The sequence below is a fragment of the Haliotis rubra genome, unplaced genomic scaffold, assembly GCF_003918875.1.
Source record: "Haliotis rubra isolate DU_JTF1 unplaced genomic scaffold, ASM391887v1 Scf354, whole genome shotgun sequence".
Taxonomy (NCBI): Eukaryota; Metazoa; Mollusca; class Gastropoda; order Lepetellida; family Haliotidae; genus Haliotis; species Haliotis rubra.
In genome coordinates this window covers 77,440-90,476 of record NW_025767029.1, presented here as the reverse complement: position 1 = coordinate 90,476, position 13,037 = coordinate 77,440, and the positions used below count along the sequence as shown (strand labels likewise).

At 40.5% G+C, this 13,037-nt stretch overlaps 1 protein-coding gene across 1 annotated transcript; it reads left to right on the top strand.

Moving 5' to 3' along the window:
- The first annotated feature begins 14 nt into the window (after positions 1-14).
- Positions 15-12,381, top strand: LOC124285159 (pecanex-like protein 4). Its single transcript, XM_046721335.1, has 10 exons — positions 15-105; positions 625-1,479; positions 2,162-2,332; positions 4,213-4,745; positions 5,283-5,419; positions 6,745-7,219; positions 7,771-8,991; positions 9,728-9,848; positions 10,258-10,444; positions 11,318-12,381. Exons 2-10 carry the CDS (start codon positions 764-766, stop codon positions 11,567-11,569), a joined length of 3,813 nt encoding a protein of 1,270 aa, XP_046577291.1. The 5' UTR covers positions 15-105; positions 625-763; the 3' UTR covers positions 11,570-12,381.
- Positions 12,382-13,037: the final 656 nt, after the last annotated feature.

Genomic DNA, 13,037 nt, shown 5'->3' with positions numbered 1-13,037 from the left:
TTTGTCGTTGCAAAGGAAATGCCATTTGTGTCAAAATGGCTGATGTTTGTCTGTGCTCAAGACAACATAAAATTATGAAATTGGGCCATTCATGAGGTCTTTTAAGTAAGTTAAATTTATATCATAGCATGATTATTAGGTACTCTCGGTAAATATGTAAATATTAATCCTCAAGAAACTTTATGCACCTATTTAAAATGCATTTAAAAATTCTATCTTTTGTTTGTTTGTTTTGAATAATTCATATCATGCACCTTGTTTTGACAGCCGTGGAGTATTGTCTTTAGTTTCAGAGTGAAATACTATCAGCTGTGCATTCAGTGTAACTGATTAGCACATCATGATCTTAACTAGGCCTATTCCTTTTGGTTTTATCCATTTATGATTTACCTTGTTGGTTAAGAAAATGTGGCGATCATGTCAACCCCCACTAAATTTATTCCACAGATTAATCATTTACACGTATTTGGCAGACTTTCAGCATTGGAAATTTCAGAACAATTGTAATGAATCAATAAATTCAAATGTAGAGTTACAGTCACCATACAATGTTGGAGTAGACATGGTAGAAAAGAAACACATTTGGGATGATGATTATTTTACGTTGGTTTAACATTTTTACAGGAATTAAGAAAGTAAAGAATGGTGGTGAAACTTGCCCACCGATTCCTCAGCTTACCACCAACAGCATCTTGAAGTCCATTGTGCATCAGAAGTCATCTAATTTCTTCCTTTCACCCAGAGCAAAGTCAAGATCACAATCATGGGAACTGGAGTACCACTGCTGAACGATTACAAGCAGGAGTTTTTCTGGAAACGATTTCCACAGACTGTCCTAGGTGGTCCAAAGTTCCGCCTTGGCTATGATGCACCAGCTTACGTTTATCTGAATCAGATTCTTCTTTGGATTATTCCATGGCTACTTGGCGGCATTTTCACCCTTGTTTTGGAATTGAATTACAGCGATGAAGTCATACAGGAGCAGCTGCTGCTCTATTGCTGTGTCTATGGTGCGTGTATGTTTATATTTGTGCTTGTGCTGCAAGTCATCAGCACTGTCGTCAAAATGCAACAAACTGAACTTGACTTGAAAATACGAAACAAGAAAAATTTATTTGCAGAAGAGGATGAAATTGACTTTGAGTCCTGCTGTGGAGCAGAGACTGTTGAGTTTGTTACCCCACCAAAAAGTTACAAATTCAACATTTTCTTTCATGCTCTCGTGTCTGGAGCGATGTGTGGATTGACTCTGTGGTATCTGTTGCCCTACACACTAAACCGACTGTACGGTTTTAACTATGGCGCTACTGCTGTGTTGCATATTTTTGGTTGGTTGACTCTTTGCATGGCTCAGTACTCTTTGACAGCGGCACCCCCACCTGAGCCAGCTATTTTCAAAACAATGGATGTTTATGAGATAGCCCCTCTCATGCGACCATTTTATGTTCTAGTCTGTACATCTCTCCATGTGTTATACTGGTAAGTAAAAGTGGTAATAATAGAATCAACAATAATTCTGTTAGTAATCTCTTCATTTAACAATAGCTAACAGGTACAAATACAGACTGATGTTCAAATTTACATTCTGTAATCATGGTAATCTTTTCTACTGTAAACAGTAATGGCATTCCTTGTCCCTCATCATGATAACCTAAGCAGAGTGGAACTCCTAAAATATTATGTTGAATACAGTTACCATGTAATTATGGTAAGTATTATTCTCTTAGTTTGTTTACAGTATACGACTTCAGTGTCATCTTTGCAATCATTTGAATCTGGAAGTCCAGGTGTCTTGGGGGGTAGGCAGCATTGCATGCCGCCTGATAGGTTAAGCCACTCTGGTTGTTTTCATTGCTATTACTATTAGTGGTGGCCTAAGAGACAGCTGGCAGTTCCGGCAATTACTGATTGCGCGAATAATTGACTGTGCGATGTAGTCTCAACTGTCAATACTGCAAAATTTGCACCAAGCGAAAAGAAATTCCTTTACCAGTAGTCTGTATTTGGTTAGATCCAGTCAATGATCTAATCTAGCCTTCATTTACCACAATGTTGCATGTTAACATGGTTAAGCAGTACAAATTTGGTTGATGGTTGTCATGAAATAGGACCGTTCATCATCAAATTATATTGCATGTAAATATATGTTTTCCAACTTCAGGTATTATGACACTTTCCAAGTAGCCAACCAGGTTCTCCACATCCTGTTTGCTGTCCTTCCTCTCTTGTGGGTGACTGGTATCCTCCCACCAGTCGATGCCCTTTTCCTCTGGCTTATGGAGCAGGTGCATGTGTTTCTCCTCGGAGGCTCACCCATGGCTTCTAATGCAAGGTTGGTACCTGAGCATAGACATGGTTACCAGTGGCTGCTTTTTGAGGGCTGCAACTAATACACTATGAGGCGAATACGATGTCCAGGGCTCGAAAAATTAAAAAATCTGTACTCACCATACAGGTCAAGTAATATGAACTTTCGTCCTTCTAAAACTGTACTCGCCCTATAGATCATGCAACACAATGAATGTAAATTTAAATTGTTTTGTTTCAAAATGTTTGCTTGGAATATTACTTACTTTGTCTCCTGTACAAAGTCTTTTGTTTAATCTAATTTTCAGTTTAGTGTACGTGGTAAATCATATCAAGTATTTTCTCTAACCTGGAAATTACCTGTGTATCATAATAAAAACAAATCGTCACTCTAAAGAAAAGTTGACTACGATAAACGATTGGTAATAACAAGCAGGGAAAATAACAAGCAGGGAACTCACTATTATAAAGCTTATTCTGATTTGACAGCAGTAACATTCATGTGGTGATGATTTTTCTCATTGGTCAGTTTATTAATAGCAGCCAATCACGATATTCCGAAGCATTTAGGTTACAAAACCATGCTGCATGATCTACATGCATGATACCAAACGCATCAAGACTTAAACTTTGCGGTTAGTTTTCGGGGAATTTGAAAATACTGCTAATCGGGAATGACGATGTTAAAATTTAAACTTGTTGTTTTGACAAATGGTTGGGTCAGAAAACGTACTCGGCCTGTAGGACAAGCAAAATATGTTTTTCACTTGCCCAAAACATATCTTACTCGTCAATACGAGCGGACGAGTGGAATTTTCGAGCCCTGATGTCTTGTACAAATATGCAGTAACGAATACTGGTGAATTATAATGGTACTATTGATGTTGTAAGGTAATTATGGGTTATTGTTGTAGTGGAATTAAAGTTACCCTTTCTTAGTAGCTGATGTAATTGAGATTGTGATCATGGTTATGGCTGACAATGAACGGTGGGAAGATGACACAGTGTGTTCTCTCTGTTGATCATGTTGATGTTAGTATCATGTACATGTAACTAGTGGTTACAACTTACATACTTGATGTGACAGCATTTAGGACTGTTTATTGCCTGGAAGCATGTGGTGCAAATTTGCAATATATTGCAATGTGCATGATAGATATCAATATAGTGATATGCATCTCAATATGTTGTAATTGGCATAATTTAGCTGAAAAACGTAAACAAAAGAGATCTTTATGTGAACAGTGACAATATATAGCTGGCAATAACGTATGAAAGTGATGTTTTGCACATTCACTTGTATCTTTGCCCGGTGGTAGTACCTACCTATATGCCGTGGACAGTGCATACGTGAGAAAATGGGGCGGTGGGGTAGCCTAGTGGTTAAGGTTCGCTCGTCACGCCCAAGACCCGGGTTCGATTCCCCACATGGGTACAATGTGTTAAGCCCATTTCTGGTGTCCCCCGCCATGATATTGCTGGAATATTGCTAAAAGCGGCGTAAAACCAAACTCACTCACTTGAGATAATATTTGTCTTGGAATGGCTGTACCAGGACGATTGTGAATTCTTCTTCTTTTTTTTTAATCCCCAAGAAACACATGTATTTACATAATTTCTTAATATACCAAGCCATTTAGATGGTTTTGCAGTACATACCAATTAAATTTAATGTTGCATCGGTAATACTGTGTAGTTTTCAATGCTGTTATTAGTATTACAAGTCTTTCATGTTAGGATTCACCCTTTGTTCCTTCTACTGAGAATAGGGTGTAATGTGTTACTCGTAACGTCTTCCTTTTGCTGAGGACACTAGGTAGCAAGTACACTGTACTCTGCGTAACTGAGTAATGACTCTTGATAGTAATGACTCTTATTTATTCAGTGTTTCTTGTTTTCTTTCAGATTGATTGTGCTACTTGTTCTCTCTATTGGAGCTTATTTGGCAGCCTACTTCATTCCTTTTGTGTTTGCAACAGTCGTCATTTCAGCCATATTTGGCTACATTCTTAGCATTGACCTCGGTCATCTAGGCACACAGATCTGGAACCTGTGCCGAACTACAAACAGGATATCCTCCAGTCAGAATCTTCGAGAGTCCCAGCGGGTGGCTAAAAATGAAGGATTTCTATGGACATGGGGCTTAGCAACATTTGCATATCATTTCATCATGTTTGCTGTAATTGTGGGAGAAAGTGCAGCACTTAATTACTACTCTCAAAGTATTAGCACCAGTGTCAAGGACATCCTGGGCTATGCCATCATTGGAGTTTGTGTAGCAGAGAAACTGCTACGAGATTCACAAGGCGTGTATGTGTTCTTTGGACTCTACAGGAACATACTGTTTCCTCACAGCTGCCAGATTCAGAGGGTCTACAGAAGAAGGAAGACTCAGCTTCTGTACCTGGGCTTGATGAGGAGAGTGTTTATTACATTTGGTGAGTGGACACTGTTTCAATTTTGTCATCATCCTGATAATGTTCATAAGAATTGACTGCTTTGTTGGTTCCTCTCATCTGTACCAGTGGTGAAGGTTTGAACATAGGTGAACGGAAGTAGATCATAAATCACACGCGAATGTAAGAGATCAGTTCTTAACTTTTTACTTGTTCCAAAGTCTACAGTGAATAGGTTTATCCTTGACCTAGTCACAGTATTTTGGTTTCTATGATATTATGTTTTGTAGCTTTATTCATTCATTCAAATTGATTTCTGGGGGATTAAAACTTGAGTATACCATCTACATAATTGTCCAAAAAAGGGAAAACAATTTGATATCATATGGTCAAGACTTCTTGCTGTTTTAAGGTTTTCGGGCAGAAATTACAGTCTTTTCAAATGTTTAATTTACTTCTCCATGACATTGCATAGAGCTAGGACAAAATCAGACATGAACAAAGAATGTCATGAACACAAATCTGCCATGCCTTGTCTATTCATTCTGCAGCCCTGATTCAGAATGTGTTTGATTTCAGTTGGCCCATTATTGATGCTGGCCTACTTGTCTCTCATCGTCACGCAGACCAATGTGATGACGTCATCTGCAACAGAAGGACTGGATATGTACCATGCCATATGGTACACATTCGGTGTTGTCCGAGCTTTCAGAGTGGTATGTATGGCATTGGACATGTTACGTGTCTGATTTCTAACTGCATGCATGTTTTCTGAATAAAAGAACAACAGGATCACTAGTCACGATTTTCTAACAATACAGAGCGTATGAGCTGGCTGCAAGAAAATGTTTTCAAACTAAACAATAGGGCTCTAATCTTTGAAGGGCAATCAGAAGTGGAATGCATAAGAAAAACAAGATTTATGGATGTCAACTTCTTTATTTTGACTAACATGACATTTCAGAGTGTATGCCTGATGAAGGAGCAAACATACACTCTGAAGTGTTGTGTTATTCACAATAAAGAAGTTGACATCCATAAATCTTGCTTTTCTTAAACAATAGGGCTATTGGGGTCCCAGTTATCATAGTCCCTATGCAATGTGGTGTCCCTTTATAAGCTTGGATGTCTTAAAAGAAGCTTGGATGTCTGTCAGAAGATTGGACGATTCACCTTGATTATGTTGATTGTTGATGGATTTAAATGTCTAAGACTCTCCTCTCACATCAAGCTGACAGGTAATAATATAGCTGAAATGCTGTCTGTGTGGTAATGACTTATTTTGAGCAGAAGTAGCAACCACAGTTGTTAATGATCCTGCTGTAACATTCTCCTGAAATACTGAGTCACGAGGAGGTGCTGAATGATACTCATAAAGGTTTTACAAGATCTGGGTCACAATATTCTCCCAGCAGTAACAAAGTAAAGACACTGTACATGGATTTTGACTCTGTGATGTAATGTTTTACAATTGTGACAAGGTTTAGATCAAAAATAAAAGTATGTGCTTGCTTTGATGCTAAGAGGAATGGATGGCTAGTTGTCTGTTATAATAAAGGCACTGCTGTTGACTGCTATTAGTTATGTATGCCAGAAACCTCTGCTTGTTTTCGAATAACAGTTCTCCCCAATCTCGCTTTGCCCCCACCATTCATGTGATACCCGTGTAGATCCGGTTTAGAATTGATCTTCAGTAGCCCATGCTTGTCGTAAGAGGCGACTATCGGGTGGTCAGGCTCGCTGACTAGGTTGATACATGTTATCGTATCCCAATTACATACTCATGCTGTTGATCACTGGATTGTCTGGTCCAGACTCGAATATTTACAGACCGCCGCCATAAAGCTGAAATATTGCTGAGTGCAGTAGAAAACTATTCTTACTCACTCACTCACCCAGCCATACCTGTCAGGCTTACCTCCCTCATAAAGCTGACAAGCCAACAAGCCAAGATATAACGAGTAATGACCAGAGTGACATTAAACCCAACTCACATTTGCATGATGACATGAAATAAAGGTAAAGTTTGTTCCCCCAACAGACTTGGCAGAGCAGTGTCCATGCCCTCCTGGAGATGTCGGTGCTGCACATCTTCACCCTGGCCAGCTCCGCCACTGTTACGTCCCTGGGAGCACCCCTACTCCTCCTCATCATCGGACTGGCTCGAGACAGACTCTTCCAGCTCATGAACAAACTCTACTTCTTTTTTGTCCTGATCTCCACCTCCTGGCTTGACAAGAAACAGCGACGTGGCTCTACTGCCATTGTCATCTTCCTCTCTCTCATCTTCTTCCCCATCATTTTGGCAATACTTGGGGCGGCTGCTGCTCTTTCAGCCCCCCTCCTACCTCTCTTCACCCTGCCACTATTTTTTATTGGGTTTCCACGTCCCCAGAAGTTTTGGGCGGAGGCTGTAGGTGGATCTGCCAATGTGTGCACTGATACAGTCTACTACAGACAGTTCACACCCCAGTTTGCAAGAGGCCTCAAGGCTGCATTTGCCAATGGGAGTCTAGGTCAGTAACTTTACATGTACAGAGTGTAGGATATTTGTTGTAGTTATCCTTGTTAAGAGGTCTGTTTGCAGTAGTCTATGGTTGATATAAGTCATATACTCCTTCCTGGTAACTCAAGGTTTAAGATGTCAGAGGGGTACTCAAAGTACTTGACCTCGACTTCCAGTTGTCAGACTTCTATTTTGTTGTAGCTGAGAGGGTTAGATTGCTGATTTTGCCTGCTGGCGAAAGTGGCGATTAGGTGCCTGACTCTGCAAGTGTCAGAATCCTGAATGGGACTTATCTGAAAAAAATGTTCTAGAATCTGTACTTAACTGAGAAACTGTAATCCCAAATATAACATGTTACATTTGACCACTTTCTAAATAGCATTGCATATTCTTAGCTTTCGCCAATAGGAACATGCAAGATTTTTTTTCGCAGTCCAAGGTTGAAATCCAAGTGACACCACTATGAATGTATTAGTAACTTGAACGGTCATGTAATCATGATAGTGCTTTACCTTGTCTGGAGAACTGTTCCTCCTCAGCATGATTGTCACTGTTTTTCAGGCGAGCCAAAGCCAGGCAATCACTACCTGGTGCGTTTCCAGGACCGCCTCCTGTGGCTGATGATCCTGGAGCGAGGGGCTGGCTTCTGTACCGTCAGTGTCAAGGGGCTGGAGCTGCAGGAGACTTCCTGCCACACAGCCGAGGCAGCCCGACTAGATGATATTTTTGAAGTAGCATTTGAGAAGGAGGGAGGATTCTCACCTTGCACCTTTAACAAATACCCCTTGCACTCTCTGACCCCCATGGATTCAGCCAAAGTGAAAACATACTCTGATGCACGGAATGTGTTGACGGGTGTGATTGACACTCGGGACAGTGTCAACGCCACCATGGCATTCTTTGTGAAAAGCCTTGTGTGGGTGATCCTTCATCATGTCAACAAGACAAAGAGAAAAGAAGAAAGTATTAAAAAAGCACAACCTGTGATAGAAAGTAAAACCAATGAGGAAATTAATCACAACCACCACACATCTGATCTGAATAACAAACGAAACAATACAGTGACAAATGTGCAGTCGGTAAACAATTCTTTGATTAAGAACAACCTTGCTGCAATTGACAATGGAGCAAGGCCACCATCAGCCCAGTCAGTTGGCAAGAAGCAGAGGAAAGCTTCTTGGTCATCTTCAATTCACAGTTTTACTGATAGTATTTGGTCTGATGACTTTGATGCAGACAGTGACAATCGTAAAAAGATGAATCTGAGAACATCGAAGAACACGATGTCACAGCCCAAAGCACCCTCACCCGCTCCATACTCACAGGCGGCCAAACCTACAAAGAAGATGTTTGATAATGAAATTGATGATTTGTTGGATGATTTTGAGTTTGGGTTCCCTGCACAAGACATGTCTCGACCTAAGAAGCCAGTGGCAGCTGCTGTGTTTTCAAAGCCGGTCACAAACTCCAAAATGAATCCTGTCAACCATATATACAAACCCGTCACCAACTTGGCAGGTTCTCCAGACTTTAAGTGTCAACATTCCTCCCACATCAGCCTGCCTGTCAAGTGGCGGGAGCTGCCTATAGAGTACTCCCAACTGTCCAGGCATATCGGTCAGTTCCCGGTCACCTGGTACCGCAGTGTGCTCAGCCTTTTGGACTGGTCAGCCACAGGATTGCCAGGGGAGAAAGTAGCCATTGATGTGGGTGCCGATGATGCGCTGACCAACTGCTATTCACAGTTGATTATGGCTTGCTTTTCTGCATTTGATAGTCAAAGTAAGTTGAGATGGAAAATAGTAAGGCGATCCATTTCTTAAGCTTCACTTATCTGAGTTGGTACTGGGCCTCCTTTCAAAAAGCACTATGGTGATCATAAATCATTACGGTAACCTTGGTGCAATGTTAAAGAATAGGAGTTAAGGTTAACCTTTGTAAAGGTTGCTTTGTGAAAGGAGCCCCTGGTATTTATATTATGCCCAGTAAAACGTACTGCCGTTTTAACTGCTGAAAGCCTCTTAAAAAATCTAGTTGAAATGACCTATCCATGCAGACTTCCCCTGTATTGACTACTCATAACATACTTGATGCATATTTATAAATGGGATATTCATTACCCTTACCAAACATACATCTGTAATTGTATGGCTGTGTCATACACTGAGACTGTCTGAGCGGGGTATCCATGTTAATCTATGACATGGCATCTCTCACACACACATCAACGGTCTTCATCAACCCATAGTTCTTGTAGAGACAACCAACAATAATGGATTTTCCAACACACGGGAATGGTTAATGCATGTCCTCATAACCCAACTGCATTGATCAATGCTTATGATATCAAACACTGGATCATCTGGTTCAGACCCGAAATAACTGGAATATTGCTGATTGCAGCATTAGACAAGCAGTACTGCTATTTATGTTAATTTGATACATTTGGTTGTACAAAAAATAAATGTCTGTACTGAAAAGCAGTCAAACTAATTCAGTGATGATAATTTTCTTGCAGACAAGCCAAATGGCCCCAACTATCTGTACAAGTGTTACACAGGTGATGTTCCGTGGAACGCCATGATGGACTGGCTGGCAGAGGACAAGGAACTATACAACCTGGTCATCAAAGCATTCAGGTAACTGTCATCATGACATGCATTCTAGGGATCCTGGGTTAGGGACCGTTCATTATTTATGGCGAGGGGGATGATGATGATTTTCATGCTGAAGCATGTACAATGTGAATGACTCCCTCTCTCTCCCCCCCACCCCCACCCACCCCTAAAATTTACGTTCAATGTAAGTGACCACCCCCATATCATGTAAATCAATTACCCCCTCCCGATTCCCATAGATTTTAAATATTTAAACACACACACACACACACAGTACATGTGTACTAAATTGATTCCATGTGTTCTGGATGACCACCCCTTAAAATCATCATTCCTCCTCCTCTTTTCTCTCCCTCCCTCCCTTCTCTCTCCCTCCCTCTCATTCCTTTAAAACGTGTACAAGTTGCATACAGTGCTATTGTGCCTGCAGATACGGGTTGAAGCTGATGATAGATGAGGTGCTGCTGGGGCCGATCTCTTCGGATGAGGAGCTGATCGAGTACCTCCAGGACTATGATGACAGCTGGTACATTGGGCGTGATAGTGATCCGCAGTGGAGCAAGTCTGTGTTGGCCAACACCAACAATCTGTTCTCTCTTGGACACAACTCCATCCAGGTCAGTTGTACACACTACCTCCAACGGGGAATACTGCTTTGTTTCATTAGAATAACAATAATGTAAGAAAGAGAAAAAGCACATCCGTAAGTTGAAATTTGGTAAAATATTGCTCAGTATTTGAAGGGCAAGTAATTGAAATGTGAAAGGCATTTTTCTTCAAGTGATTTTGAGGACAATGAATATAAATTCGAGGTTTATGAGTAACTTCGACCGTTTGAAACAAAATTGTGATCCCAACAATAATATAGATCAGAAAGGATGTCTCTAGTTTTCCAAGTCTTGTGAAGATCTTCAGCCATATTACCTTGTTTCTCCACTCTGACCTCAAGTTTACATGATCTGCTTACCTTTCGGGGAAAAATAAACATTTCCAAAAATGAACGACTGTCGAGGCATGCCCACATTGGTGGATTTGTTTGTCTCATGACAAGCACAAGTAATGACAAGTAATAAAAACATTTAGAGAATGTCTTCCGAATATCTTTTCATATCATGTCATCATGAGTTGAAGATTTAAACCTGATGTAAGACACCTGGGTGAGATTCCATTAATTGTCCACAATCATCCTTCAAACTATTACTATTTGTAAACAGTAAACAGTGTAAAATGTAAAGCTAACCAGATTCAGGAGGAGAGAGGTTTGTGGTATCATTTGATTATGAAGTATTAATGGTCAGCAATACTTTGTAGCAGTATCTTCTGGGAGATCATGTTCAGGTGAAGGATGATCTCCGGAGGAGGTTTAAGTTTGTTTTGGATGATAAACAGGCAGAACCAGTGTCAACTCCTAGTCTTCTTGTCAGCCCTGGAAGTGTACATGCTTCTTGCTAATATGACTATGATGCTGACCTGTTGTTGAACCCCTGCAGGGAACGTATAGCAGTCGGGTGCTGTCCCTCCAGGATGTCATGGTGCACATCGGACGACTTAGCCCAGAGGTTGTCCGAGGTCAGTGGGCCAACCTCAGCATGGAGCTTCTCTACCTGACCAACGACGATGAGGAGCGCTACAGCATTCAAGCACATCCCACCATTTTAAGAAATCTGACAGTGCAGGCGGCTGACCCTCCCCTCGGCTACCCTATCTTTTCATCTGAGCCACTCACTATTCCTACATTGTAGAGGCCCTACAAGGGGGGCCTTGACAGCAAGGACTGGGGCTATGATGAATTATGCTGTATAATGCTATGGAATATTTGAAAACATAACGTGATACATGTCTTTGGTATAGTTTTAGATATCAGTTTGTGATGTCTCAACTCTCAAGGTGAGGTATGAAACTCAAACTAGGTACCACTTTATTACCTGTTGATAATGATTTTCTATGTTAAACGAAATTGATCATGCTATTTTTCTTCATAAGTATGAAAAATGTGGAGTGTTGTGAAGCAAGTGCCAATGATTTGATGTGAGGATATTGACTCAAATTGAATATAATAATGGATTTCTATTTGACTGTTGTGAAAAAAGAAACATTTGCCCTTAAAAATCAAGTAACGTTCATGCTTTGATGGGTGACCCTCCGAGAAACTGATTTAGTGTGGCGTCTAACATTGATTAATGCTCACGCTATCAACCCCTGGTCTACATGTACTCTGTTACAGTGAACATTGCTGTGCTAAACCCTACCCACCCACTCAATGGAACATGTGAATACTGTTGTCCCACCTCCCGATACTGTTGCATGGATGCTTAAGTATGCTTAGTGTCTCGGTTTCTGTCTTACAAACATTTGTGAGGATAATTAATATGTTAGCTGTATGTTGTTCATGTGTATCGGTGCAAGCCACCATCAAGGTCACATGTTTTGTTGATACGACTACATAAACGTGGAGCTAATTAATATGGAACATGCAAAGTATGATATACTGAGAGAAACAAATAAAGGATCACCGGAAAATTCAAGCGTTCCTTCAATATTTTCCAGTTTTCATCACCATCCTTGAATAATGCTGTGGTGATGAAAACTCGAAAATAATGGAGGAACGTTTGAATTTTCCTGTGATCCTTTATTTGTTTCTCTCAGTGTATATATATATTTTTTGTTATTGTGATTGTTGAGTTGGGTTTTTTATAGGGAAAATTTCATGATGCTTTACCATGCTAAATTGGTGACAAGCTTGGCTTTCTTGGGTATATCAAGCAAACATTGAATGTATCAACTTGACAGCAAACATCTCAGTCATTTGCCTATGGTTTTATATTCTCCTTTAGATTTCCTTGAAGTGTTTTCTACTTATAATAATTTGGGCAAGTTACTATAGATTATATATCCAAACCCACCAATATTTCAACAATGTGGAGACATGTTATTCCTTTTACAGGAGTATCTGTTTACTGTTTGTGTTTTTCAGTTAGTCAGACAGTTCTTCTGGCCTTTTTCACTTTGCTAACCTCTCTCGGTGACACTCCACTGATATCATAGTTCCATATTTGTCATGTGCCTGGAATAGTTTAGCTGTTCAATGCGGTTCGACTGGTGTGTTTACATGCGGCACATCAGGTGCTGCAGCTCGTCCAACAGTTACCTTCAGTTGTCATGCTCTAGCTTTGTTTCTGTGGGCAACTGGCTCAACACTATCTAGTTAAA

Bases quoted from the DNA above. Each gene is read 5' to 3' on its own strand.
- LOC124285159 (XM_046721335.1), top strand. From the start codon at position 764: ATGGGAACTGGAGTACCACTGCTGAACGATTACAAGCAGGAGTTTTTC. The intron at 2,333-4,212 runs GTTGGTACCTGA...GTTTTCTTTCAG, and splicing joins CCCATGGCTTCTAATGCAAG to ATTGATTGTGCTACTTGTTC. The intron at 7,220-7,770 runs GTCAGTAACTTT...ACTGTTTTTCAG, and splicing joins ATTTGCCAATGGGAGTCTAG to GCGAGCCAAAGCCAGGCAAT.